This window comes from Mangifera indica, chromosome 18 (assembly GCF_011075055.1).
Source record: "Mangifera indica cultivar Alphonso chromosome 18, CATAS_Mindica_2.1, whole genome shotgun sequence".
Classification (NCBI taxonomy): domain Eukaryota; kingdom Viridiplantae; phylum Streptophyta; class Magnoliopsida; order Sapindales; family Anacardiaceae; genus Mangifera; species Mangifera indica.
The window spans coordinates 12,663,454-12,688,032 of record NC_058154.1 but is presented as its reverse complement, the minus strand read 5'-3'; the positions used below and the strand labels follow the sequence as shown (position 1 = coordinate 12,688,032).

General features: G+C 35.6%; 3 protein-coding genes and 1 pseudogene across 3 annotated transcripts; 3 read left to right on the top strand and 1 right to left on the bottom strand.

Moving 5' to 3' along the window:
* The first annotated feature begins 1,708 nt into the window (after positions 1–1,708).
* Positions 1,709–3,214, top strand: LOC123202498 (serine acetyltransferase 1, chloroplastic-like). Its single transcript, XM_044618460.1, has one exon. It carries the CDS (start codon positions 1,844–1,846, stop codon positions 2,966–2,968), a length of 1,125 nt encoding a protein of 374 aa, XP_044474395.1. The 5' UTR covers positions 1,709–1,843; the 3' UTR covers positions 2,969–3,214.
* Positions 3,215–8,106: 4,892 nt separating this feature from the next.
* On the top strand, positions 8,107–8,679 carry LOC123201304 (desmethyl-deoxy-podophyllotoxin synthase-like). The gene has a single exon (XM_044616750.1). It carries the CDS (start codon positions 8,107–8,109, stop codon positions 8,677–8,679), a length of 573 nt encoding a protein of 190 aa, XP_044472685.1.
* Positions 8,680–13,768: 5,089 nt separating this feature from the next.
* On the top strand, positions 13,769–17,003 carry LOC123201648 (desmethyl-deoxy-podophyllotoxin synthase-like). The gene is made up of 3 exons (XM_044617240.1): positions 13,769–14,496; positions 14,907–15,196; positions 16,200–17,003. The coding sequence occupies exons 1-3, from the start codon at positions 13,881–13,883 to the stop codon at positions 16,824–16,826; spliced, it is 1,533 nt and encodes a 510-aa protein (XP_044473175.1). The 5' UTR covers positions 13,769–13,880; the 3' UTR covers positions 16,827–17,003.
* A 1,554-nt stretch (positions 17,004–18,557) lies between these two features.
* On the bottom strand, positions 18,558–23,934 carry LOC123202439 (annotated as a pseudogene).
* Positions 23,935–24,579: the final 645 nt, after the last annotated feature.

Sequence of the window (24,579 nt, the reverse complement as noted above, 5' to 3'; positions counted from 1 at the left end):
TGGTGTGTTTTTTTTTTTTTAAATAACGAGGAATTTTATTTGAGTTAAATTATTTTTTTGAGATTGAATCAAATGTATTGAATAGAACAACCCCTAAATCTAGTGATATGACTTTATAACTATTGAATCATGTAAGTAAAAAATTTGATCTTAATATATCATCAGATAAAACTTAAACTCATATTCTATTATATATAAAGTTTATTTTTTTGTCACTCAAACTATTTTTTAGAAAGTTTGATAGTGAAATTTAAGAGTAGATTCAAACCGAATTGTTTAGCTTAAAAAAATCAAACTAAGGTAAAAGTTTTAGTTCGATGATTAGGATTAAGTTTGATCTCTTCGATGCTTCTGTACACTAGTTTCGTGAGTTCGAATTAAATATTATTAGTTTGAGTCAACCTTGAGGCCTAGTTAATTCAATTATTGATATGGTATTTGTTGAACTAAGTGGGCTCATCTGAAATTGAAACAAATATAAAATATAATTCAATAATGTACTATATTTCACCTTAAGTTTAGGAAAACGCCCCACTCCACCCCTTTAAATTTTAAACTACAAATTCCCACCCAAAACACTTTATTAATGGAAAAAAGTCCAGTCAAATTTTTCTTTCTCAAAATTCAAGAAAACTAAAATGACTTTTATACCATTTCACCATTAACTCTTTTCTCCTAATCAATTTTGTTTATCAAGCAAACCTAAGACAATAATTAAACTTATAATTATTACATTAAGTATATCAAAATTTTACTTTATATAATATTATTATTTAATTTCAAATTAATTACTTCAAAACATTTTTAATATGAGTATTACTCGAATGCTTATGGTTTAGTTGCCTCACAATAATTAATTTGTTTTCTGTGAAGTTTTAAAAATTGATATTTAACCCATCCAACTTTTGATATATTTAACTAAGGTACTATATAACCATTTTTCTATTGTAAATATAATTTAAAGAAAAATAAAATTAAAGTTATAAATGTGGATTTGGGTAGGTTTAACACAAATAATATTGAATGATTATACATACATATATTATATAACAATTGATACAAAATATTACAAAATTCAAATATTATATTCGGAAAATAGATTTAAATCTTAAAAAATTGATATATATATTTTAGTTATTTATGATATTAAAATATAATAAAAGGAAATATGAATGATTGCTTAGTTGGAAAATATAAATTACCTTATAAAAGGAGAATATCCTTTATACCTCCAAATTATTCCATCAAGGGGAACACACTTGCCTTCGCAAGAGACAAACATGCATGAAAAATTTCACTTAGCCCCCACAATGTGTGTTTTGTATACGAGGTAATTTAAAAACAAACGAAAAGTTCGAATCAAACTAAATTATCTTTTTGGGATTGAACTAACTATATTAAATAGGATAAATTTTAAATTTAGTAATTTATTTTATAATTAAATAAATCTCAACATTTTAAATGATAAATAATGAAAACGAACAATTTACTAATCATTTTCCCATTTTTAACAAGATTAATCAATAGAATAAGTCAAAAATACCTTTGAAAAATATCGTCAAAAATCGAATACTTACAAGAAAGTTGAGTAGGCAAGTTCAATATAAAAGTTTTAATAGGACGAAAATGATTTAAATACACGTTTATACATAGGGAAATGTGTTGACAATGTTTATATAGCCCCCTAAGAGTTAGTCAATTCCTTACACCTCCCATTTCAATTACTGTCTGCAGTCTTCCGTTTGAACTCTCTATATCAGGTGCTTCTTGCAAGCCCCATCGCCAAACTGGAAATCCGGACTGTCAAATTACAATTAAAAAACATATAATTTTCCCATTTCCCATGAAAGTTCGGGCCTTTTCTCGACCCTTGTCTCTTGTTCTATATAACAACTCCCATCCTCTTCCTCGGTTTCCTCTTCTAAGACCTGTTCTCTTCCAACACGCTGCTTCTTCTTCAAATTCTCCGACCCAACTCAATCTATCAGTTTCCATGTCTCCTTGTATTGACTCCTGTCAACTTTCCCAGGAGCCAAACAGGCCCCCAAACTGTCGCCCAAGTTTCTCTGATCGTTTTTCTTGCATACCCACTCACAAAAACCTCACAAAAACCATGCACACACTTGGGCTTATCAACAATCATGATGATCAAAATCAAGATCTATGGCTGAAAATGCAAGATGAAGCGAGATCAAAAGTGGAGCAAGAACCCATCTTGTCAAATTACTACTTCACTTCAATCTTATCGCATAAATCCCTCGAAAGCGCTTTGGCGAATCTTCTATCAGTCAAACTCAGCAGTTCAAGTCTCCCCGGAGGTACGCTGTATGATATTTTCATAGGCGTGCTTGTAGAGGATCAAGGAGTCATCATTGAAGCTGTGAGAGCTGATTTGAGAGCGGTTAAAGAGAGAGACCCAGCTTGCATAAGTTATGTCCATTGCTTGTTGAATTTCAAAGGGTTTATAGCTTGCCAGGCGCATAGAATTGCTCATAAACTTTGGTCACAGGGCAGAAAAGTCTTGGCCTTGATGATTCAAAACCGGGTTTCTGAAGTTTTCGCGGTCGATATTCATCCCGGAGCAAAAATCGGAAGTGGGATTTTGCTTGATCATGCCACTGGAGTTGTCATCGGAGAGACGGCTGTTGTTGGGGACAATGTTTCGATTTTGCATAATGTGACATTGGGGGGCACTGGGAAAGCGTCTGGTGACAGGCATCCGAAAATTGGTGATGGGGTTTTGATTGGGGCGGGGACTTCTATTTTGGGAAACATTAGAATCGGTGAGGGGGCGAAAATTGGGGCTGGCTCGGTGGTGTTGAAGGATGTTCCGGCGAGAACCACGGCGGTTGGTAACCCCGCTAGATTGGTCGGTGGGAAGCAGAATCCGGTTAAGCTTGATAAAATTCCTAGTTTTACGATGGATCAAACTTCGCATATTCGTGAATGGTCTGATTATGTTATTTAGAGGGCTCATTTCTGTTTGTGGTTTTCAGTGAGAATTCAAGTTCTCCACACACTTTTTTATTAGTGTATTCAAATAATATGTCATTATATAATGAAATAACTCAATCATATCATGTGATTTGACGACTCAATCATATGATGACTGTACTCAAAACTAGCACGCTGTTTTATTTCAGATTATATGTACTGATGCTAAGTAGAACTTTAGATCCAATTACAATGAGAAAAATGAGATTTTTATTGGAAATTTTCCTCTGTATTTTTGGGATTTTCTGTTGTAGTTTGCTTGTTTGTTTACCAGAATATGCATTTTTAAGTTATGTAACTTTTGGTAGTGAATGTGGGAACTCTGTTTCAGAAGCAGAGCACTGGAATTTGTTTGAGTTGAAAATGTTTTATAGTGGTGATTCAAATTCTGTAATGGGTTATTAGAATTCAGGAAATGATAGTCCGAAACGTGGAGTTTCAAGGAGATACGTGGTGGTTACGTAAATGCAGCGGTTAGGACTCTGTTCCGCATGTTGATTTAGTCGAACAAAGCAGATACGATTTGTGGTGAGGTGGGTACGATTTGTTGAGGAGAGGAGATAAGAGCAAATTGAGCCCAGTTAGAGAGAGTTCTCCTTCACTTTGTAACCTCTAAATCTTGTGCATTTTTAGCTACTCCTAATTCTTTTCCCGTTTCAGGTTTTCCAAAAATAGAAAACAAAAATGTGGGGCACCGAATCTACTGGGAATTTCATCAAATCTTTCGCCTTTTTACATGAATATTTGGATAATATTTTCAAAGAATAGGATAATGTTCTGTTTTTAATATATCTTGTGTCTCCTCTGAGGGCAACAAGGGCAATGAGTTGCAGAATAATTAGGTAGAAATGATCTTTAGCTGTTAGATTTTACTGCGTAAAATTCCTAGTTCAGAATGCATCCTCTTAATCAACACAAAACTGAGTACTTAAAAAATAGGAAATAGTTTTCAAAACCGACAAAAACACCCCTAAAGTTTTCAGCAGTCACAGTAACTTGTTGATATCTGTTAGCAGATCTAGTCCGAAAGGAATTTTATATATATATATATATATATTTTAATAATTTTAAAAATATTTGCAGTCATGTCGGATCGACCTGCAGTCCTTTCCCACAAACCCTGACACTTCCCGCCTTAAAAACAGGCCTTGACACAATCCATTACCAGATCTAGATACAACCTCTCATCTCTACATTGATTGTCTTCTCCCTACTCTATTGGAGCTCCAAGTTTCCCATTTCCTGATCCTAATTACCATCTTCATCTTCACCTCCACTGCATTCACTGATTCCAGAAACAAGAAATCATGTTTAAAATTACCACCGGGGCCATGGAAGCTGCCACTTACAGGAAACATTCACCATTTGATTGGCATTCGCCTCATCACAAGCTAAGAGATATTTAGAATGACAGCAATGCAAGTTATCGAACTATCATTTTTCTATTGAAAGAAATGATCTTTATTTTTTTTAATTAAAAATCTGAACTCTCAAATTATATTATTAAAGAAACCAAACTTTCAGATTTTTTTATAAAATAGTTTAAATTTTCAGTATTTGCTATCGAAGATACCTGCTGTTCATGCTGCAGATATTTTAAGTTATGGCTGCACAGAGCTTGTGTTTTCATCCATATGGAAAGGAATGGCAACAGCTACGAACAATGTGCATAACTCAGCTTCTAACTCTGAAATCTCTGCAATCTTTTAGAACAATCCGGGAAGAGAAGGTTTCGAAACTCGCTTCTGTTCTTCAATGGAGAAGGCAAGGTCAGTATTTGCAAGGAAACTTTCTGAATGGTGTTTGACATAACAACGACATCAGAGTTTGGTGGAAAAATGAAAGATGGAGAGTTCTCATACTCAACTTCACTAAGCTAATTCTAGATTGACAAAGTAGAGAAATGTTGAGAATAAACATTTCACATCTGCTAAAAATGATAAACAAAGATTTATTAAATAGCTCGTGAACTCTAAAACTGTCGAGAGAATATTTTAAATTACAAAGCTAAAAATAAAACCGTAATGGAGTAGAATGTTATATTAGTTGTTATTGAATAGATTGTTTTTTTTTTTTTTCGGTAAGTATTTATTCTCAAATAAAAAACAATAGGTCATGGGGGATGCAGAAACAACCTATGCTCATTCTTTCTGAAGGAAAAATAGCAGGGGCAAGCAAGCACTGGCGCTATTGAACATATTGTTGGAGCTTTGTGTTGTATTACTTGCTATATTTCACGGGCTCGCTGCTTTATTGACTCTATAAGTGGGGAAAAGAGTACGAACTAGAATCGTTAGGTACCCAACTTTCATTTCCTATTCCAACCCAGAATTAGTCTACCTCGGCTAGGTTTCGGCTCCAATTTCTATGGAACCTAGTTTAAGATACCCAGCACCTTTTTTTAATCTGCTTCAATAAAGGTCGTTTTGCTCATCCATTTCTCTGTAATTTCAGTCGCGGTCTAATACATTTTAAGGCTCTTTGCGGTTTTCATCCATTGAAGTCCTTTCTTTGTGCATGTCTCCTCATTAAAATTGCTATTAAAAAACTTGCCCGACCAAGATAGTTAAAAATAATCTCTCTTCAAAACAATAAGGCAAAATTATAGAATCGATCTTTGATGTTATTTTACCCGGTAGCCATGACTAGGAAAATTATAAAAAACTGTTTCACTAATGGCAAAACCTTTGATCCTTTTCTCTGCCATGAGGCCTATCAGAAGGTCAAGCTGTTCACATCATCACCATAAACTTCTTTGAGCAACTTCACTTAAAGGGGTGCTCCATAGCTTCAACTGATACATGAAGCAAGAAAACAATCACAAAAAAAAGGAAACTAAGAATTAGTTTCATCACTATGCAAACTCAGCAACAATAATGTGAACAGTCCGAGTGCCCGGAACTAAAACGGGAGTAGATTGGATAGGTTTCGAAGAGGAACCTGTTACCTATATAGACAGGTTTTGAGTCCAGTTCCTAAATTTAGAAACATGTTAGTTTCAATTTCTACTATTTTAGTAGGGTATCTGGACCTGCTTACACTTAATATAGAGTAAACTTGAGAAGATTCATAACACAATTGATGAAATGTTTGAAGGCTTTATATGATGGATTCCTATCCGCGAAACATTTTCTCAAGAAGCTTCTCCTTATCCAAATCAACACGTACGATTTCCAATAGGTTATGATTAGAGACTAATTACATTATTCCAATCTACAAATCATCCAGGAGCACAAGTAAATTTTATACTCAGAGGAAATCTCTGCAAGGCAGGATATCCTATCAATATTAATGAGATAATTTTCTTATTATTTCCCAAATTGGGATTATGTTGTTAATGTGATTATTCTGTTTTAGTCTAATTAGAATTTTAATAAACTTTTAAAAATTATATTTAAGTTTGAAATATTCGAAAACTATTATTTGAATGTAAATTCTCATCTTTGTCCTATAAATATGGTTTGACCCAAGGTGGTTTGAGCTCGTTTGTCAACTTTGTTTGAACGAGGTAAATGTTGATTTTTAAAATCTTATGTGAGGGGGAATTTGTTAGATTTTTAAATTTATAGGGGAGAAATGTTATGAATTTTTAGTTTTTTTAAATAAATATTTTAATAAATAATAATTTTACCTTTAACAATAATAATAAAATTTAACAAATAGGTGAAAATTTAGGTTTTTAATAGTTAACAGACGGAAAGTTGAGTTTATACCAAACCTTGGTGGGAAATAATAAACCTAAATAAGAAGAGAAAACCTTTAATCTCTCTACACTGATCTCCATATCCCAACTGTCATTGAGCTCCAAGATTCTTATTTTCTGATCCTGCCTATCATCTTCATCTTCACCTTATTTGCCCTGAAGGGCTCCATAGCCAAGAAATCAAGTTCAAGATTACCACCAGGGCCGTGGAGGCTGCCATTGATAGGAAACATGCTCCAATTCATTGGCACAAACCCTCATCGAAAACTGAGCGATTTGGCAAAGAAATATGGCCCTGTTATGTACTTACAGCTCGGCCAAATCCCCACTGTCATTATTTCTTCGCCTAAAGATGCAAGAGAAGTCATGAGAGTCCATGGCAATAACTTCGCTTAAAAGCCTGCTGTTCTTGCTGCAGATAATGCTGCTTATGGCTGCACTGACATTTTGTTTGCTCCATTTGGGCACAATTGGCAACAGCTAATAAAGATCTGCACAACCCAGCTGTTAACTCCGAAATCCGTCTTGTCTTTCAGATCGATTCGGGAAGAAGAAGTGTCGAAGCTTGTTAGCTCGATTTCTTCAAGAGCTGGAGGGAAGATAAACTTCAGCAGGGAAATTTATGCCATGATGTCTGGCATCATCACGAGAGCAGCTTTTGGGCAGAAAATGAAAGATCAGGAGGCGTTTTCGAATGCCATTGATGAAGGTTTATATTTGGCAGGAGGTTTTACGGTGGCTGATGTGTTTCCTTCAAATTTCTTGATTCAATCAGCAGGGTGAGGAGTAAACTCATGGACATTCATGACAGACTTGATTTACTGTTTGACGCCATTATCGATGAGTGGAAAAGGAAGAAGGAAACAAGGAAGAAGACGGATGAGAGTGAAAAGGAACAAGGACGTACAGATTTCTTGGACTTTCTTATTAAATTGCAGAAGAATGGAGACCAGGAATTTACCTTGACCGATGACAACATCAAAGCAGTTATCGTGACTGGTTAGTTTGTTTATCTTTCTCTTTTTCTATCAGTTTCAGATTAAGTTCATACTGACTTTAAGTAGCGGGGGATCCTATATCAGATCAAATCCATGGTTCAATTCGAACAAATTAATTTCGAATTAAAACTTTAATTCAGTAATTTAACTTAAGATTAATTTATTTGTTTATATGATAGTACAATTTATTACATCAGTTTTATTGTTCACCCCTTAGATAATATTTTTTACATCATTATTGGCTTTCTGGCAACAACCGTACTTAATACACTAATAATAGGTATAAATATGGGTACAAACACTAATGTGTATGTCCGGGTACAAACAAAAATGGTCAATTCATGGATGACACATTAACGTTTCAATCCCTCTTTAATAACCCATGAAAAATGGTCACATAGCAAAATTTTCATGCTATTTCAGGATGTTTTCACTGCTGGGAGTGATACATCTTCCACAACTCTAGAATGGGCACTGTCAGATATGCTGAAAAATCCCAGAGTCCTGGAGAAGGCACAGGCAGAGGTGAGGAGCGTCTTCCAAACAAAAGGAACAGTCGATGAAGGAGGCCTTCATGAACTGAAATATCTAAAGGCAGCCATCAAAGAATCCATGAGACTCCATCCTGCAGCTCCACTGTTACTTCCCAGGGAATGCAGAAAAAGCTGTGAGATTTTCGGACACCAGATTCCTGTAAAAACCATAGTCCTGGTAAATGCTTGGGCAATAGGGAGGGACCCTGGCCATTGGAGCCAGCCCGAGGAGTATATTCCTGAGAGGTTTCTTGAGAGCTCATTGGATTACAAGGGGGCCAATTTTGAGTTCATCCCATTTGGAGCTGGAAGAAGAATCTGTCCTGGAATTATAATGGGTGTTGCCAATGTGGAGCTCCCACTAGCTCAGCTGCTGTATCATTTTGATTGGAAGCTTCCCAATGGAGGAAAGCTGGAAGATCTTGACATGAGGGTTTTGGGCTTACTTTGAGAAGAAAACATGACCTTGAGTTGATTCCAGTTCCTTATCATCCTCATCAACCTTTTGGGTGAGTGGAAACATTTCGAATAATACCACACTTACAAACATTTCGAATAATCTTACAAACATGACCTTGATTATGCAAACACTTATATATATATGTGTGTGTGTGTGTGTGTGTGTGCGCATGCATGTGTGTATAGTGGTGATCCGAGTGTGTGTGTGTGTGTGTGCGCATGCATGTGTGTATAGTGGTGATCCGAATTCTATAAAGGGTTATCTGGATTTAGGAATTATAGATTGAAAAGGTGAATTTTCAAGGAGATCTATGGTGATAGAGGAGGGACTAGACTGATAGAGTTATTCTTGTACCTTATCATTGATCTCATATGGAGGTGTGTTATGAACTATGGAGTTTTTTCGAAGTAAATATAGTAGCCAGGACTCTATCTGCATGCTATTGTAGTTGAATATAGAGGGTATGACCTGTGAACTGAATCGACTACTATAGTGCAAGTACAACTTGTGAAAATGCAAGCAGCCAGTAGACATGTCAAGTATCTGTCAATTAGGTTTTGTATATAAAAGTTATATAGAGTCAGTGTCACAAAATTAGAGTGAGCTAAGATGAAGAGTTTAGTTCAGATAGATAAAATCAAAGAAATCTCTTTTTCTTCTTGTAATCTCTTTCATTCACATTCGATGAAGAATGCCTTGTAGAATTGAAATATTTGAAGTTGGTTGCCTATGTTACCTCCAAAAGTTGGAAGAGATGCGAGATTTTGGGATATGAAAAACCTGCCAAGACTAAAGTTATGATAAATGCACGGGCATTGAGGTAGAGATTTCAAATACTGGAGCCAAAGGATTACAAAGCTCGGTGATTTGAATTCTGTAAGTGGTTATTCAAATTCATGAATTGCTGATTTAAGATGTGGATTTTCAAAAACATACAAGAGTTCAGGCTCTTCGATAGGAAAAAAAAAAGTTCTCTCCCTTAAGTAGAAAAAATATGATAATTCAATGCCTCTATTATTTGTTAGGAACCCAACCTTTGTGCAATTAAAACAGAAAATTAAATACAAAAATATAATAAAATAAAAATTATTTCATTAATTGGAGGGTTACAAAGATAAACCGGACAATTGAAAAAGTTCAGAGTCTCTCATTTTTTAGACAATTCAAGAAGTCTGAAACCTCTCATTTTTTGGTCAACCAAGGCACCGGAGACCTTCTACAATCAACTCAAGTGGTTGCCCTCAAGACCTAAAATGTCATAATATATTTTTCTACCCCATTTGAAACCTAAGTGCTCTTATTATAATAAAAGTTATCCTATAAATTGAGGACAAGTGCACAACCTTAACATTGTCTATTTCAATATCCAGGGCAAGGGGAGTAGGCGGATACAGGGAACAATCATGTGCTACTTGAAACACTTTTGAGTTTTTTTTGACTTGGATGTTCTTCTGCTCTGAAGTCACAGGTGTTCAATTCTCACATTGCATTACCCTAAACCCAAATAGTATGCTTAAGGGTGCATTCGATTTGAACTGCTCGAGCAACTCAAATCAATGTTCTATTTGAATGAACCTAATTTGAGCTAAAAATTTTTTATTTCAAACTTGGTGTAGCTCAAACCAGAGCTTGCATCATCGACAATTTTTCTTCTTTTTTGACAATTCAAATGAGTTGAGTTCAATCTTAAGTTGATTGTTTTAGATTCAAGTCGAACTTGAGCTTACCTTTGTACGTATTTGGCTCAACTCAAATCCACTCTAGCATATGCTATTTCAACACAAAATGACTTTCTTTATAAGCTGGATTCCTTAGTAAGTTTCTTCTACTTTGGAGTCACAAGTGTTCAATTCTAACATTGCATTGCCATAAACCCAAATTTTAAACAACATCAAACATTCTGCATTAATAGAAACTAAAATGTAATTAGGTACCTAGGTGAGTACCCAATTGCAAGTAATGTGTTTGCTGTCATTATTAGTTTTCTAAGTTTCAAAAGAACAACAATGAATATTAATGTCACACGTGATCAAACGAAGAGGAAATAATTTATTCGTACAATTAGATATGAATTCATTTGTTTGAATGATTTAATTATTTAAACCATTCCGTCATGTTAAAATATCATTTTGTGTGAATATGTTAATAAGAAAAGTTGATAAATATAGTCTTACTCAAATAATTAACACTTGGAATCAACCAATTATATAGGCTTATGTTTTCACATTAACCACACATGCAAGGGTTTAAAAACCGGACCGGACCGGACGGTTGGACCGGCCGGACCGTGAACCGGCACTGTAGCCGTCTGTTTTTAAGCTCAGAACCGTTTTAGGATTAAAATCGGATTGGACCGCGGTCGAACCGCCGGTTCGCATCTGAACCGCGGTCCAACCCGGTTAGGGCGGTCCACTGGTTCAAAAGGAATTTGCTGTGCACGCAGACGCAGTTTATATAAAACTTTCCTCCTGTTACTTGCAGTGCACGCAGACGCAAAGGGATTTGCTGCAGCCGACGACTTGCTCCGACGTCACAAGTTGAGACGGTCGTCGATTCATCTGTTGCCGACGACCGTTTAAAGACGCCTGCCGACGACGACGAAGCTGCCGAGGGCTGTTGGTTTGCAGGCTCACAAGACAGCAGCTTCACGGCTAAATTGCAAGCTTTCACGGCGACTTCTCAGTCTCAGACGGTGGCCGACGACGAGGAGTTCCGTTGCTGTTGTGACCGGCGACTTCTCAGGCAACGACGGGAAGCTGGTGTGATTCCTTCCAATGCTTTGAAACAGTATTGAAAAAGTATTTACATATATAAACCATGCTTGATTGAAACAGTATATATTGCAAGTTTGGAATGCCTGGAAAAAAGTTTATTTTTTGAATTACTATTTTTTGAATGCCTGGAAAGTTTTGTAATTAATAATAAAATATTATTTTTTAGGTTTTTACATAAAACCGGTCCAAACGATCCAATCGACCGGTCCAAACGGTTCAATCGGTCTGACTGAAACCGGTACTTAAAACGGCTTTTATTTCGGTCCGGTTTTGAAAACCTTGCACACATGTGCCATTTTTCTTTGCTTTAATTATTTCTTTCTCACCATTTTTATACATGATACCTTGTACATGCAAGGAATTTCTATAATTAATAAAATATGTGCAAAAAATTTTTATTCATAAGATGACGACGTGTGATTGGATGATTTTGAAGCTTTAGAAAAAATAAATAATTGCCTTCAAGGGATAGCTTGAGTGACAATAGAGAAAATTTTATACATAAAAGAATATTAATTTAAATCTCTTTTGATGACATTTTAAGATTAAATTTTTTATTTATCTAATGAATATTTGTTGGACTGGCCACCGGACCCAGGTTTTATCATGAATCGAGGATATATGAGTTTTTGATGACACTAGTCCTGACAATGGTTTTTTTTTTTTTTTTTCTAGAAGAACAAAATCTTTGGTGATTAATCAAGTCCTTCGTTGAAACACTTTTGATTTTTCAATTAATTAAGTTGAACAAATGACAAAAATTGCTAAAATTGTGTTTACTTCATATAAGTTATTGCTGTAATTCATTTAGAATGTGTTTTCTGCATAAATCAACTAGAATGTTTAGGATACTTGGCATTTTTGTATTGGTAGTTTAAGTATCTTATTTTACATGAAATTAAATCATACATGAAATTATCTTATACCCTTTATGAAGTTAAGGTTTACATTTTTTAATGATAAGTGTTCCCCCATGGTCTTTTGTTTTAATTTATTTTTTTTAATAAAAATGTCTTATAAATGTAAGATTATGATAAAAGTGTCATTTAATCCATCAGAGTAGTGCTAGGTGCATAATTTGTATATAAATAATGATATATCATTATATAATTAGATAATTTTGATTAGAGATAAAACAAGTCTCAATTATATGATGAGATGTCACTGTTTATATACAAAATTGTGCACATGGTTAGTGGCGAACCCAAAAAGACTAAAGAGGGTCACCTAATTACCCTTGGGTTTTAAACATTTGTAGTTACCCTCATGGGTATGAAAAATGAGTATCTAATATCTTTTTAGATATGAAAAATTATTACTTTAATATATTAAAAATATTTAAATAATCCTTAAAATCTCACGTCGATCCTTTTTAAATTTCATCATTTTTTAATCGATCTCTTATATTTTTATTTTTACATAATTTTATTCTTTTATATTGTATCTCTAGGTTCGTCACTACATATAATTTGATTAAATATTTATTATTGTTATACGGTTAGACTTTTCTTTGATCAAACTCATAAAAATAATGAACATAAAGAATTGGCCTATACATAGTGACTGACTATATAAATTGCATATAAAGTTTAGTCATGTCATCTACATGCTAGCCCATGACACAATGCAAGCAAAAATTTTGTATCCCAAAAAACAAGGACTTTTTGGCAATAATGATCATTCTTCACAATTTTCTTAACATATAATTATAATTTCAATAAAACTATGTATACCTATTTTGGGTACATAAATATATACACATTTATATGTGTCATCATATGATTGAATGATTTTGAATTAAGAATAAAACAATAACCAATCATATAATGACACATATGAGTGTGTATATATTTGTGTATCCAAAGTGGGTATACATAGTATTGCTCTTATAATTTTTTATTATCGTGTGATTACTGTTTATAATATATACACCCACCATTGAAAAACAATCAACTCATATCATATAAAAAACATTCAATTATTAATTACACTTGTAATCTTGAGCCCTTGTCTTATAAATTTAGGATGATATAAGGGCCTTGGGACGATATTTTAGACAATTTATTCTATTACATTATCAAATTATAAAAAGAAAGACTAAAAAGATAACAGTAAATGTAAACTTTCAAATAATAGATCAATTCATCTTAAAAATAATATTTTATTCAATACTTCAAAGTCTTATAACTGTTCTCAACCATCTTATAACAAATTGCACGCATGATCTGATATACTTATTGTTTTTGCAATTTTCAACCTCCACAATTACAATTTTAAATATCATCTCATTCCTCTACTAGTGGAGGTGTGACAACTACTTTATTAAATTAGTATTACTAGCTCTAATAAAGTATTAATCTATATATAAGAAGGGAAAATCTCTAATCTCTCTACACTGATCTCCATCTCCCAACTGTCATGGAGCTCCAAGATTCCTATTTTCTGATCCTGCCTATCATCTTCATCTTCACCTTCATTGCCTTGAAGGACTCCATAGCCAAGAAATCAAGCTCCAGATTACCACCAGGGCCATGGAGGCTGCCACTGATAGGAAACATGCTCCTATTCATCGGCACTAACCCTCATCGCAAACTGACAGATCTGGCAAAGAAATATGGCCCTGTTATGTACTTACAGCTCGGCCAAATCCCCACTGTCATCATTTCTTCGCCTGAAGCTGCAAGGGAAGTCATGAGAACCCATGACAATAACTTCGCTCAAAGGCCTGCTGTTCTTGCTGCAGATATTATCACTTATGGCTGCACTGACATTGTTTTTGCTCCATTTGGGCACTACTGGCAACAGCTGCGGAAGATCTGCATAACCCAGCTTTTAACTCCGAAATCTGTCTTGTCTTTTAGATCGATTCGGGAAGAAGAAGTGGCGAAGCTTGTTAGCTCGATTTCTTCAAGAGCTGGAAGGAAGGTAAACATCAGCAGGGAAATTTATGCGATGACGTTTGGCGTCACCACTAGAGCAGCTTTTGGGCAGAAAATGAAAGATCAGGAGGCGTTCTTGAATGCCATTGATGAAGGTATTATAAGATTTATCACTCCTATGACATTAATATTTTATGATGAAAAGACCTGATTTTATGTAACTTTTGATGAAGAGTTTCAGTTAACTCTTTTGTCCTGTCTCTATTTACTTACCATACATAATACATTAACAACAACAATTTACAGATAGAAAAACTGAAATTCTTTTTATTTATTATTAAATTAAAGAATCAAATGGGAGAAATCAACATCCTTTAAATTTTTTCAAATTCAATGGATCAAAGTAAGTTTTTTATCAGTTATGCTATATGGAAAAGTGAAGTTTAAGATTTATAAATATAATAGTTTGATGTTTAATTGATCTTCATGAATGAAATTATAATTTGCATTTGCATGATAGTTTGATATTTAATCTGTTCTTCCTAAATGTAATTATGACTAACAGGTATAGACTTGGCCGGAGGTTTTACGGTGGCTGATGTGTTTCCTTCCTTCAAATTTCTTGATTCAATCAGCAGAGTGAGGAGTAAACTCATGAATATTCATGATAGACTTGATGTACTGTTTGACGCCATTATCAATGAGCGGAGAAGTAAGAAGGCGACAGTGAAGAAGACAGATGAGAGTGAAGAGGAGCATGAACTTGCAGATTTCTTGGACGTTCTTATGAATTTGCAGAAGAATGAAGACCAGGAATTTAACTTGACCGATGACAACATCAAAGCAATTATCGTGGTTAGTTTGTTCATCTTTCTTTTTTTTGGGTATTGGATTCAGATTAAGTTCATATTGATTTTAAGTAGGTAAGGATCCGATATAAGATAGAATCCATGATTCATCTTGAACGGATGGATGATGAATTGAAATTCCACCTTAGTGGTTTGACTTAAAATTGTCATGTTTATCCGTCCGATAATAATGTTTATTTTATTAGTGATACTGTTCACCCCTTAGATCATGTTGTTCACACCATTGTTGACCTTAGAGTGGCATTCAGTATTAACTCAAACAAATTGATTTTGAGTTGAAATTTCAACTTAGTAGCTTGTTTTGAGATCAACTCGTTTGTTCATCCAATAACACTAATCATCTTGTTGGTGACACTGTTTATCTTTCCGATGATACTATTTACACCATCGATGACCTTTCGGTGACATTGTTTACTAGCTTAAATAAATTGATTTTGAGTTAAAATTCTAATTTTGTTTGGTTTGAAATTGATTCGTTTATTTATCTGATGGCATTACTCATCCCAATAGTGTCATCGTTCACATTGTCAATGACCTTTTGATGCCATTGTTTACCAAAGCAATTTATGCATAAGTCAAATAATAAGTTAGCGTAATACTCATAAATTAAATTACTTATATAAACTGATATGATAACATATTATTAGGTGATGTGATTATTTTTTTTTTTTTACACTTTAAATTCACTCAATATACATATTGACAAGTTAGTTATATAAATAAGTTCATAAGAATTGTTTGTATATATAGATTTACTAGATATTCATTTCAATTTATATTTTTCTAAAATTTGACATAAAAACGTTTAAGTTTTAACAACCATACTTAATACACTAATAATAAATATAAATATGGGTATAAATACTAATGTGTGTATATTTAGGTATAAACAGAAATTATCTGATTCATGGATGACACATTAATGTTTATATCCCTCTTTAATAACCCATGAAAAATGGTCACATAGCAAAATTTTCTTGCTATTTCAGGATGTTTTCACTGCAGGGAGTGATACATCTTCCACAACTCTAGAATGGGCACTATCAGAAATGCTGAAAAATCCCAGAGTTCTGGAGAAAGCACAGGCAGAGGTGAGGAGCGTCTTCCAAACAAAAGGAACAGTCGATGAAGGAGGCCTTCATGAACTGAAATATCTAAAGTCAGCCATAAAAGAATCCATGAGACTCCATCCCGCAGCTCCACTGTTACTTCCCAGGGAATGCAGAAAAAGCTGTGAGATTTTCGGATGCCAGATTCCTGTCAAAACCAAAGTCCTGGTAAATGCTTGGGCGATAGGGAGGGACCCTAGCCATTGGAGTCAGCCTGAGGAGTATATTCCTGAGAGGTTTCTTGAAAGCTCATTGGATTACAAGGGGGGCCATTTTGAGTTCATCCCATTTGGAGCTGGAAGAAGAATCTGTCCTGGAATTATAATGGGTGTTGCCAATGTGGAGCTCCCACTGGCTCAGCTGCTGTTTCATTTTGACTGGAAACTTCCCAATGGAGGAAAGTTGGAAGATCTTGACATGAGTGAGGGTTTTGGGCTTGCTGTGAGAAGAAAACATGACCTTGAGTTGATTCCAGTTCCTTATCATCCTCCCCAACTTGTTGGGTGAGAGGAGAAATTTCGAATAATAGTACACTTATTAACTTTTCTTATATGGATAAGTTGGTAAAAAATATAAGCATAATATCATTGGAGAAGAATTTATAATAAGTATGCAAACAGTTCTATGCTGTCAGTTGTAATAAGGATTTAATATGGTAAAGAAGATACAAATTTATAAAAAGAAGTGTGTGTGTATATATTAGTGACCCAAATTCTCTAAGGGTTATCTGAATTCATGAATTATAGATTAGAAAAGTGAATTTTCAAGGAGATTTATGATAGTAGTGAAAGGATTAGATTGATAGATGTAATCTCATAAATCACCATTGATCTCATCTGGGTGTGTGTGGTATGGTGTTTTTTCTGAAGTAAACACAATGGTTAGGACTTTGTCCATGAGTTAATCTAATTGAACATAAAAGATATGCCTTGTGAACTGGAGCGCCCCAAAATAGTGCAAGTATAACTTATGAAATTGCAACCTTGAGTACATATTTCAATTATCCATTAGTTGGAATTTATATATAAAAATTATATTAAAATGAATGTAAAGAGAGAGTGTGTCACAAAATTAGGGTGAGTTAAGCTTATGAGCTCAGTTTAGACAGAGACAACAAAGAAATCTCTCTTTCATTTTGTAATATTTTTCGTCCACAGTGAAAGAATCAGTCAATGAAGAAAGCTTCACGAATTAAAAGATTTGAAGTTGGTTGCCGTGTTACTTCCAGGAGAAGTAGGAAGAGATGTGAGAACTTACCAGTAAAAAAAAAAGTTATGGTAAATGCATGGGCGATGGGGGAGAGTTTCCAAATACTGGAGCCAAGATGAGAGATTCTATCCTGAGAGATTTCTATATAGTTCCATGAATTTACAAAGGTCGGTCATTTAAATTCTATAAATGGTTATTCGAATTTAAGAATTGTGGATTCAAGATATGGATTTTTAAAAAGATGTAAGAGTTTAGTCGCTTTAATAAAAAAAAATTCAGTCCCATAAGTAGTAAAAATGTGATAGTTCGATACCTCCACTTCTATTTCAATTTCCAGGGAAGGAGAATAGGTGGATTCAGGGGAACAATCATATGCTACTTGCAAAACTGATGACTTATTTTTGAGCTGGATGTTCTTCTACTTTGAAGTCACATGTGTTCAATTCTATCATTGCATTACCCAAAACCCAAATCATTGGCTTTGATCCAAACTACTCGAACTTAGATTGATATTTTGCTCAAATGAACCGAGTCTGAGTTGAAAAACTTTTAGTTCAAACTCGAATGATTTCAAACAAAACTTGCATCATCGATGATTTTTCTTCTTCTTTGACAATTCGAATGAGCCAATCTCAATCCCAAGTTGGCTGTTTTAGATTCCAACTACGCTCGAGTTTACCTTTATTCAAATTTGGCTCGATTTGAATCCATTCCTACATATGCTACTTCAACACAAAATGACTATTTTTTATGAGCTGGATTTCTTAGTAAGGTTCTACTTTGGAGGCAAAAGTGTTCAATTTCGACATTGCATTAACATAAACCCAAATTATAAACAACATCAAACATTCTGCACACATCAATAGAAACTAAAATGTAAACGACAATGTTATATGTATCCAATTTTGAATACTCAATTAAGTACTTAGATGATGTGTTAACATATGATTGAGTGTTAATTTATCTTTAATTTAAAATCATTCAATTACATGATGACACATCATCTAGTTATTTAATTGGATACTTAAAATTGGGTACACATAGTTTTATTTAAATATACTGTTTCTTTATACAAGTAGACTGGTGTACAAAATCTGTTCTGATACATATCAAATTTTGTACAATATATTTTGGCCTTCAGATTCAACCTTGGTTCTGAAAACTGGAAATTGATCTTGCAGTGTACTCTGCAACAAGCTGCGCAAAAGAAGACGATTTGTTTTTGAGCAACTTCGATGGAGAATCATATTCCTCGATAAGCCCTATACCAGCATATAGATAAATGAATAATATGTCATAGCATCCAATCTATTGAAGAATCATACTAAATGAGTAAACTGACCATGATTTATAAGCAAAACCATATTGCTGTCGATAACAGATGTTAACCGATGTGCAACCGTTATGACTGTGCAATCAGAAAAGTGTTGCCAAAGAGTTTGCTGAATCACATTATCTGTAGCAGTGTCAACAGATGCAGTAGCTTCATCGAGCACCAGGGCCTTACTTTTCTTTTGTAGTACTCGTCTGAGACAGACCAATTGTCGCTGACCCATGCTCCAGTTCTCTCCATTCTCAGTAACTGCAAAATTCATTTAACCATACACAATAAAATTTATGTGTTTTTGAAAATCTTGCAACCGATGCGACAGAAATAAGAGGTGACAGACCTCTGGAATCTAACAATTTGAATAAATTTCAGCAACTCAAAGTAGAAGAACACAGGAGTAAAGGTAAAAGCGATATACCTCCCATATTTGCTCATCTGTGTATTCTTCGAGAGGATCCAGGTTGCTTCGGACAGTTCCTTCAAACATGGTTGGACATTGAGGAATGATGCTTAGTCTGGACCGTAAATCATGCAGCTCAATTGACTAGATGTTGTTGCCATCTATAACAATCTGACCGGCTGCACGTTCAACAATCCGGAAAAGTGCTTGAATGAGAGTCGATTTACCACCTCCTGTTCTCCCTACAATGCCGGTTTTCATTCCTCCCCGAAAAGTGCAAGTGAGACCTCGTAACACAAGTGGCATGTGCCTGGCATAGCGGACCTAAAGGATAACCATATTCATCGACCATGCATTTATTACTGATGAATTATAGAATGCTACAAACAAGTAGAATTACCTGCAGATCACAAATGTCAACTTCTCCACACATGGCCAGCATCGGTCAGGCTGATTTTTTTCGATCACAAGAGGTGGCTTACTCCGAATACTATTGTGTTGAAGCATTCTCTCAACTGAAATGATCTTGTTCTCCAGATTGCATGGATTGTAAATGACATGAACTTGCAGTGTGTTTAGAGTGAGTCCATATGTCACAGCCAAGCCAGCAATTGCTTAAAAATGGGAAAGTCCTTTAAGAATCATTGTCGATACCAAGAGAGATTAGTAATAAGAAAAGGCGACCCAATTACCTGGATCGATAACTCCCTTTGGAATAGAAATTAGGAAAATCAAAGAAAGAGCCAATGTTAGAGAAGACAACAAATCCAGGCGGAAGCATAGCCACTCCATGGCAGCAGCCGCATGGAATTTGGTCCTGGAATATCCATCCATCAGTTTCATATTTGTGTCTTGGAACCTTGATTCTTGATTGAAGCTCCTGATTGTATTTGACCCTGAAATCGTTTCAGCAAAATGCTGTATCACTGGAGCTTTGCATATGCCAACCAACTGTGAAAGTTCTAGTGCTGATGGTAAGTAAAATTGCTGCAAAATTATAACACCGTCAGAGATCACCCTTTGGAAATTGGTGCATCTAAACCCTTTTACAGGCAATTATCATCTAAAGTTCTCGAGGGAAAAAAAGAAAGCAAAAACAAAACATGAGGTAATACTAAAGATTTTATAGGAGATTTAATGTGAAGCCGTAATTCGGTGTAGCTTGGAGAGTCACCGAGAACACAAGGATTACCTTATACCAAATGCTGGTGGCGATCACAGAGATTAAAACAATAAAAACTTGCCATGCAACCTGAGACGTTACTAAAATGATTCCTAGAAGCTGGATCGTTGAGAATGCAAGGGATCCAGCTCGATTCGGAATGCTCATATCAACAGCACTTCGATCGGAAGAAGCCTAAACAAGGAAGCACATAAATTAAGAATACTGAGAAAACAAGGAAAAATGTTACTCTGTTTCAAGCTGAATAAAAGAAAGATAAATATCAACTTACTCTGTTTAGAATTCGTCCACTCGGGGTTGCATCAAAGGAGGACATGGGGGCACGGAAAATGCTCATATGCATTTTATTGAAGAGAGTATTGGCTGTTTTGAATCCGGCCGTCACAAGAAGTGTGTCTCTGCAAAGGATGCAAAAGGAACTCCCGATAGAAAATGCTACGTACACGATAATAAGTTTCGATCCCCCAACAGGTAGTTTTGCATCGTCTGACACAGGAGTTGCCATAGCCATCCAATAATTGCTGCCAATTTGAGGGCCCTGAAAAAGAATCTGAGCCAACACTATAAATGGCACAAGGGCTCCTCCGTATGCTGTTGTGAACTCGACCTTTCTCTCTCTCTTCTTCATGCACAAGCTGCCCTTTTGGCTCCGCGACTTCATCCGCTTTATCATTCTGAACATCTTTATGTTCTTTCCTAGCACAACCGCCACTACTACTCGTGCCACCATCTATGGAATCAAGAGCTGACAAAGCTTGCTTATGTGCACCCACAAGTTCCATAAAGTCAGTGCCCGAATTCAGAATGTCACTGTACTTTCCAGATTGCGAAATCTTTCCATCTTTCATTACCTAAAAAAGAAAAGGGATAAATAGAGTTAATGAGTTATGAATAAGAAGGAATGCAGCCACTTTCTGAAAAAGAAAAAACAAAGAGTAATGTAAATTTCTCACCAAGATAAGATCAGCAGCTGGTAAGAACTCGACTTGATGAGTAACATAAATTACAGTTTTTGAACTCAAAAGACCCAGCAAAACTTCCTGCCTGAAAAACAGAAGAATCAGTTCTGATGTGTTTATCCTCAAACAAGAAAGATTATCACAACTCATCACAAGCACTGAATCGCATGAGTAGAGACATGTTTATGCATAAATTAGTTGAATAAACCTAAATTTCACTAGAAGTAAAAGCATTGTGATTGAAAAAAAGTAACCTTAAAGAGGTGAGGTCCTGTATGTGCATCCACTGCACTAAAAGGATTGTCAAACAAATATATATCAGTATCCTGGTACAAAGCGCGTGCAATCTGTATTCTTTGCTTCTGTCCACTCAAATTGATTCCCCTCTTGCCTATAACCGTCTGATCACCAGAAGGAAGGATTTCCAAGTCTTTCCTAAGGCAACATGTTTCAAGAACTCCGTCATACCTTTCTCTGTCCATCTCCTTACCAAACAAGATGTTGTCTTCAATCTTGCAACTCTGTATCCACGGCAACTGAGCAACATAAGCCTTTGTACCGCACAGCGTAAGCGTACCAGATATCCTGGGTAACTCTCCCAAGATACTGGAAAGTAAGCTAGATTTGCCGGAGCCAACAGTACCACAAACTGCAACCCTCATGCCTTGGAATACTTTAAAGTTGATATCTCTTAGCGTTTGATTTCCAGAAGAAGCATCCCACGAAAAGTTCGCGTCAGATATGTCAATTGCTGTATCAGAACTTCCTATCGGCAGCTTTTTTATAACATCGGTTTGCAACTCCTCAAGAAATAGGAAAGATGCAATTCTATCAAGCGAAACCTTAGTCTGAATTACCATTGAAATTGTGTCAGGAAGATTGTGGAGCGGCTGATGAAGAATCTTCAATGTTGTGAGTGCAGATAAGACCTTGCCTGACTCAAGTGAGATTCGTATAAGCATACAAGCGCAAAAAGTGGCCACAGACACAAAAGTAGGGGCACTTCTGGAGACAAAACTGGTTATGGCAGAACTGTGAACATATTTTTTCAACCATCCGGCCTCGGTCTTTCTGAGCTTAACAATCTTAGACAAAAACTTCATCTCCCATCCCTGAAGTTTAAGAATTCTAGTGTTCCTCAGAATCTCAGAAGTTGCCTTCATCCTAATATCTTTCGATTTCATCGTCTTTTCGTGGAACCTCTTTTGCAATCTCTCCAAAGGAAAATTCGGCAGCATAGCAACTACTGTTGCAAGAAAAGTTGCAATAGATGCAAGGCCAAGATTTTTACGCAAGATCAAGAAGGACAAAACAATATGCACAAGTAGAATCCATGGATCGTGCATGGACCAGCAACTGTCATTAAATTAATGATTTCCCCATTGGTGCGCCTTTGATTCGCCTGACATGAAACTGTCAAACCCTTATTGTACACCATGGTTGTAAGAATTGCACGGATCCTAATTCCAACCTGCTGCAAGCGAAATATCCAATGTATCTGGGAGAAGCTCTCCACAAGTTTCGAACCAAAAAAGCAGAAACCAAAACATACCCCTCGTTTTCAAATTCACTTCTCCTAGTGAGGGACTGCACGAAATGCCAATGAGGTATGGGCCGAGGTATGTGGCCATTGTGTATAGAAGAGCATGGAAGCCTGTCAATAGAATTTCCTTCCATGCTGACCAGACCAATGCCTTCAACAGTTTTAGTGTGGTAACTCCACTCCCCACACCACCATCTGCTTCGAGTTTACTTCTAAAGACTGGAAAAGCCTCAACTACACTATCATGCCTATCTAACTGAGGCACATCTTCCGGGTCCAACGTTTTCTTATAGCCAACAGCAATCAAAGAACCGATCCAAGAGAAAGTAAAAAGACTAAATAGACCAGCATTGAATAAGGGGTCATATTATCAGCCCCTCTGAACTTGATTCTTGATCCAACATCATCACTTATATTTGAATTACCAGTCAAAAGGGGTTCTTGAAGGATGGTATCTTCACCCTCACTTCTCTTAAAAAACCCCACATAACAGAAAAACAACCCAGTGATAACAGAGACAGCATCAGACACCAAATACTGAATTGATAAAGACATATGGTTTCTGTAAAGAACAGTGTCACGAACAAGTAAGAGCCCCACCAAACTCTCAATGAAAATGGGAACTTTTTTTCACCTAAATTAAAAAACTGGGTATGCAAATAACTGCAAATTGCACCCCAACCAAGCGTTTTCAACACTAAATCCAAAAGGGCGACCACTTCATTGTCAGACCAGCCATTTGTATGCCAATAGAAGTAACTCAAAAGGCACAACACAAGATTCAGCACTGAAACACTTAAACAACAGACCAAAGTTTGACGATACCACAAAAACTCTCTTTTCTTAACTCTTCGGTTCTAGGATTAAGACTCTCTTCCATTTTCTTCCAAACCCATGAGAATAACAAAGCTAGTAACAAAACTAAGTGTAGTGAAGCAGAAAACCAACGTGGGAAAATGGGTTTGAGAAGAAACTGAGTACCTGAATGCATAAATGAAAATGACTGTGTAAGTAAAGTTAAAGACACACCCTGTGTTGAATGAAGAAGCTTCATTTTTTAGGTTTGAAGACTCTTTCGAGTTGTGAGTGCGTGTATTATATACCATGTTTTAAAAAAAAAAAAGCTTTAAGAGAGACTTGGAGACAAAAGATAGGTTGTCGGAACTTGGAGAGAGTTAACATGTCAACCTAGAGTCAGCTGAGAGAAAGAGCAAAGCAGTTAGCACTAAGGCTGAAGTGAGACAAAATTTGACACCTTTCCAGGTAAGTCGCCTGGAGGGAGAGAGATGTTGACCCACGTGTCAAATTCAAAATCTTTGCCGGATTACAGTTTCGTACTATCCTGCCCCGTTTGGCGGCTCTCGGACACCACTGTCATTTTTTAATTCTGACTTAGAATTGAACATTCGTGAGTTGTGACTCCAAAGCAGAAGAACCTTATTAAGGAATCTAGCTAAAAAAAAGGTCATCCCTGCTTAGTCAGGGTTGTAATTGTGCGAGCCAAGTGGAATTGAGTGCTATCTAGCTCACGTTCCATATGATTAAGTATTGTTTAGTTTGAGATAGATAAATAATCTTCTAATAGAATTGAGTTTGACTAAACTCAAGACATCTAGTTAAACCCCATAAATCATAA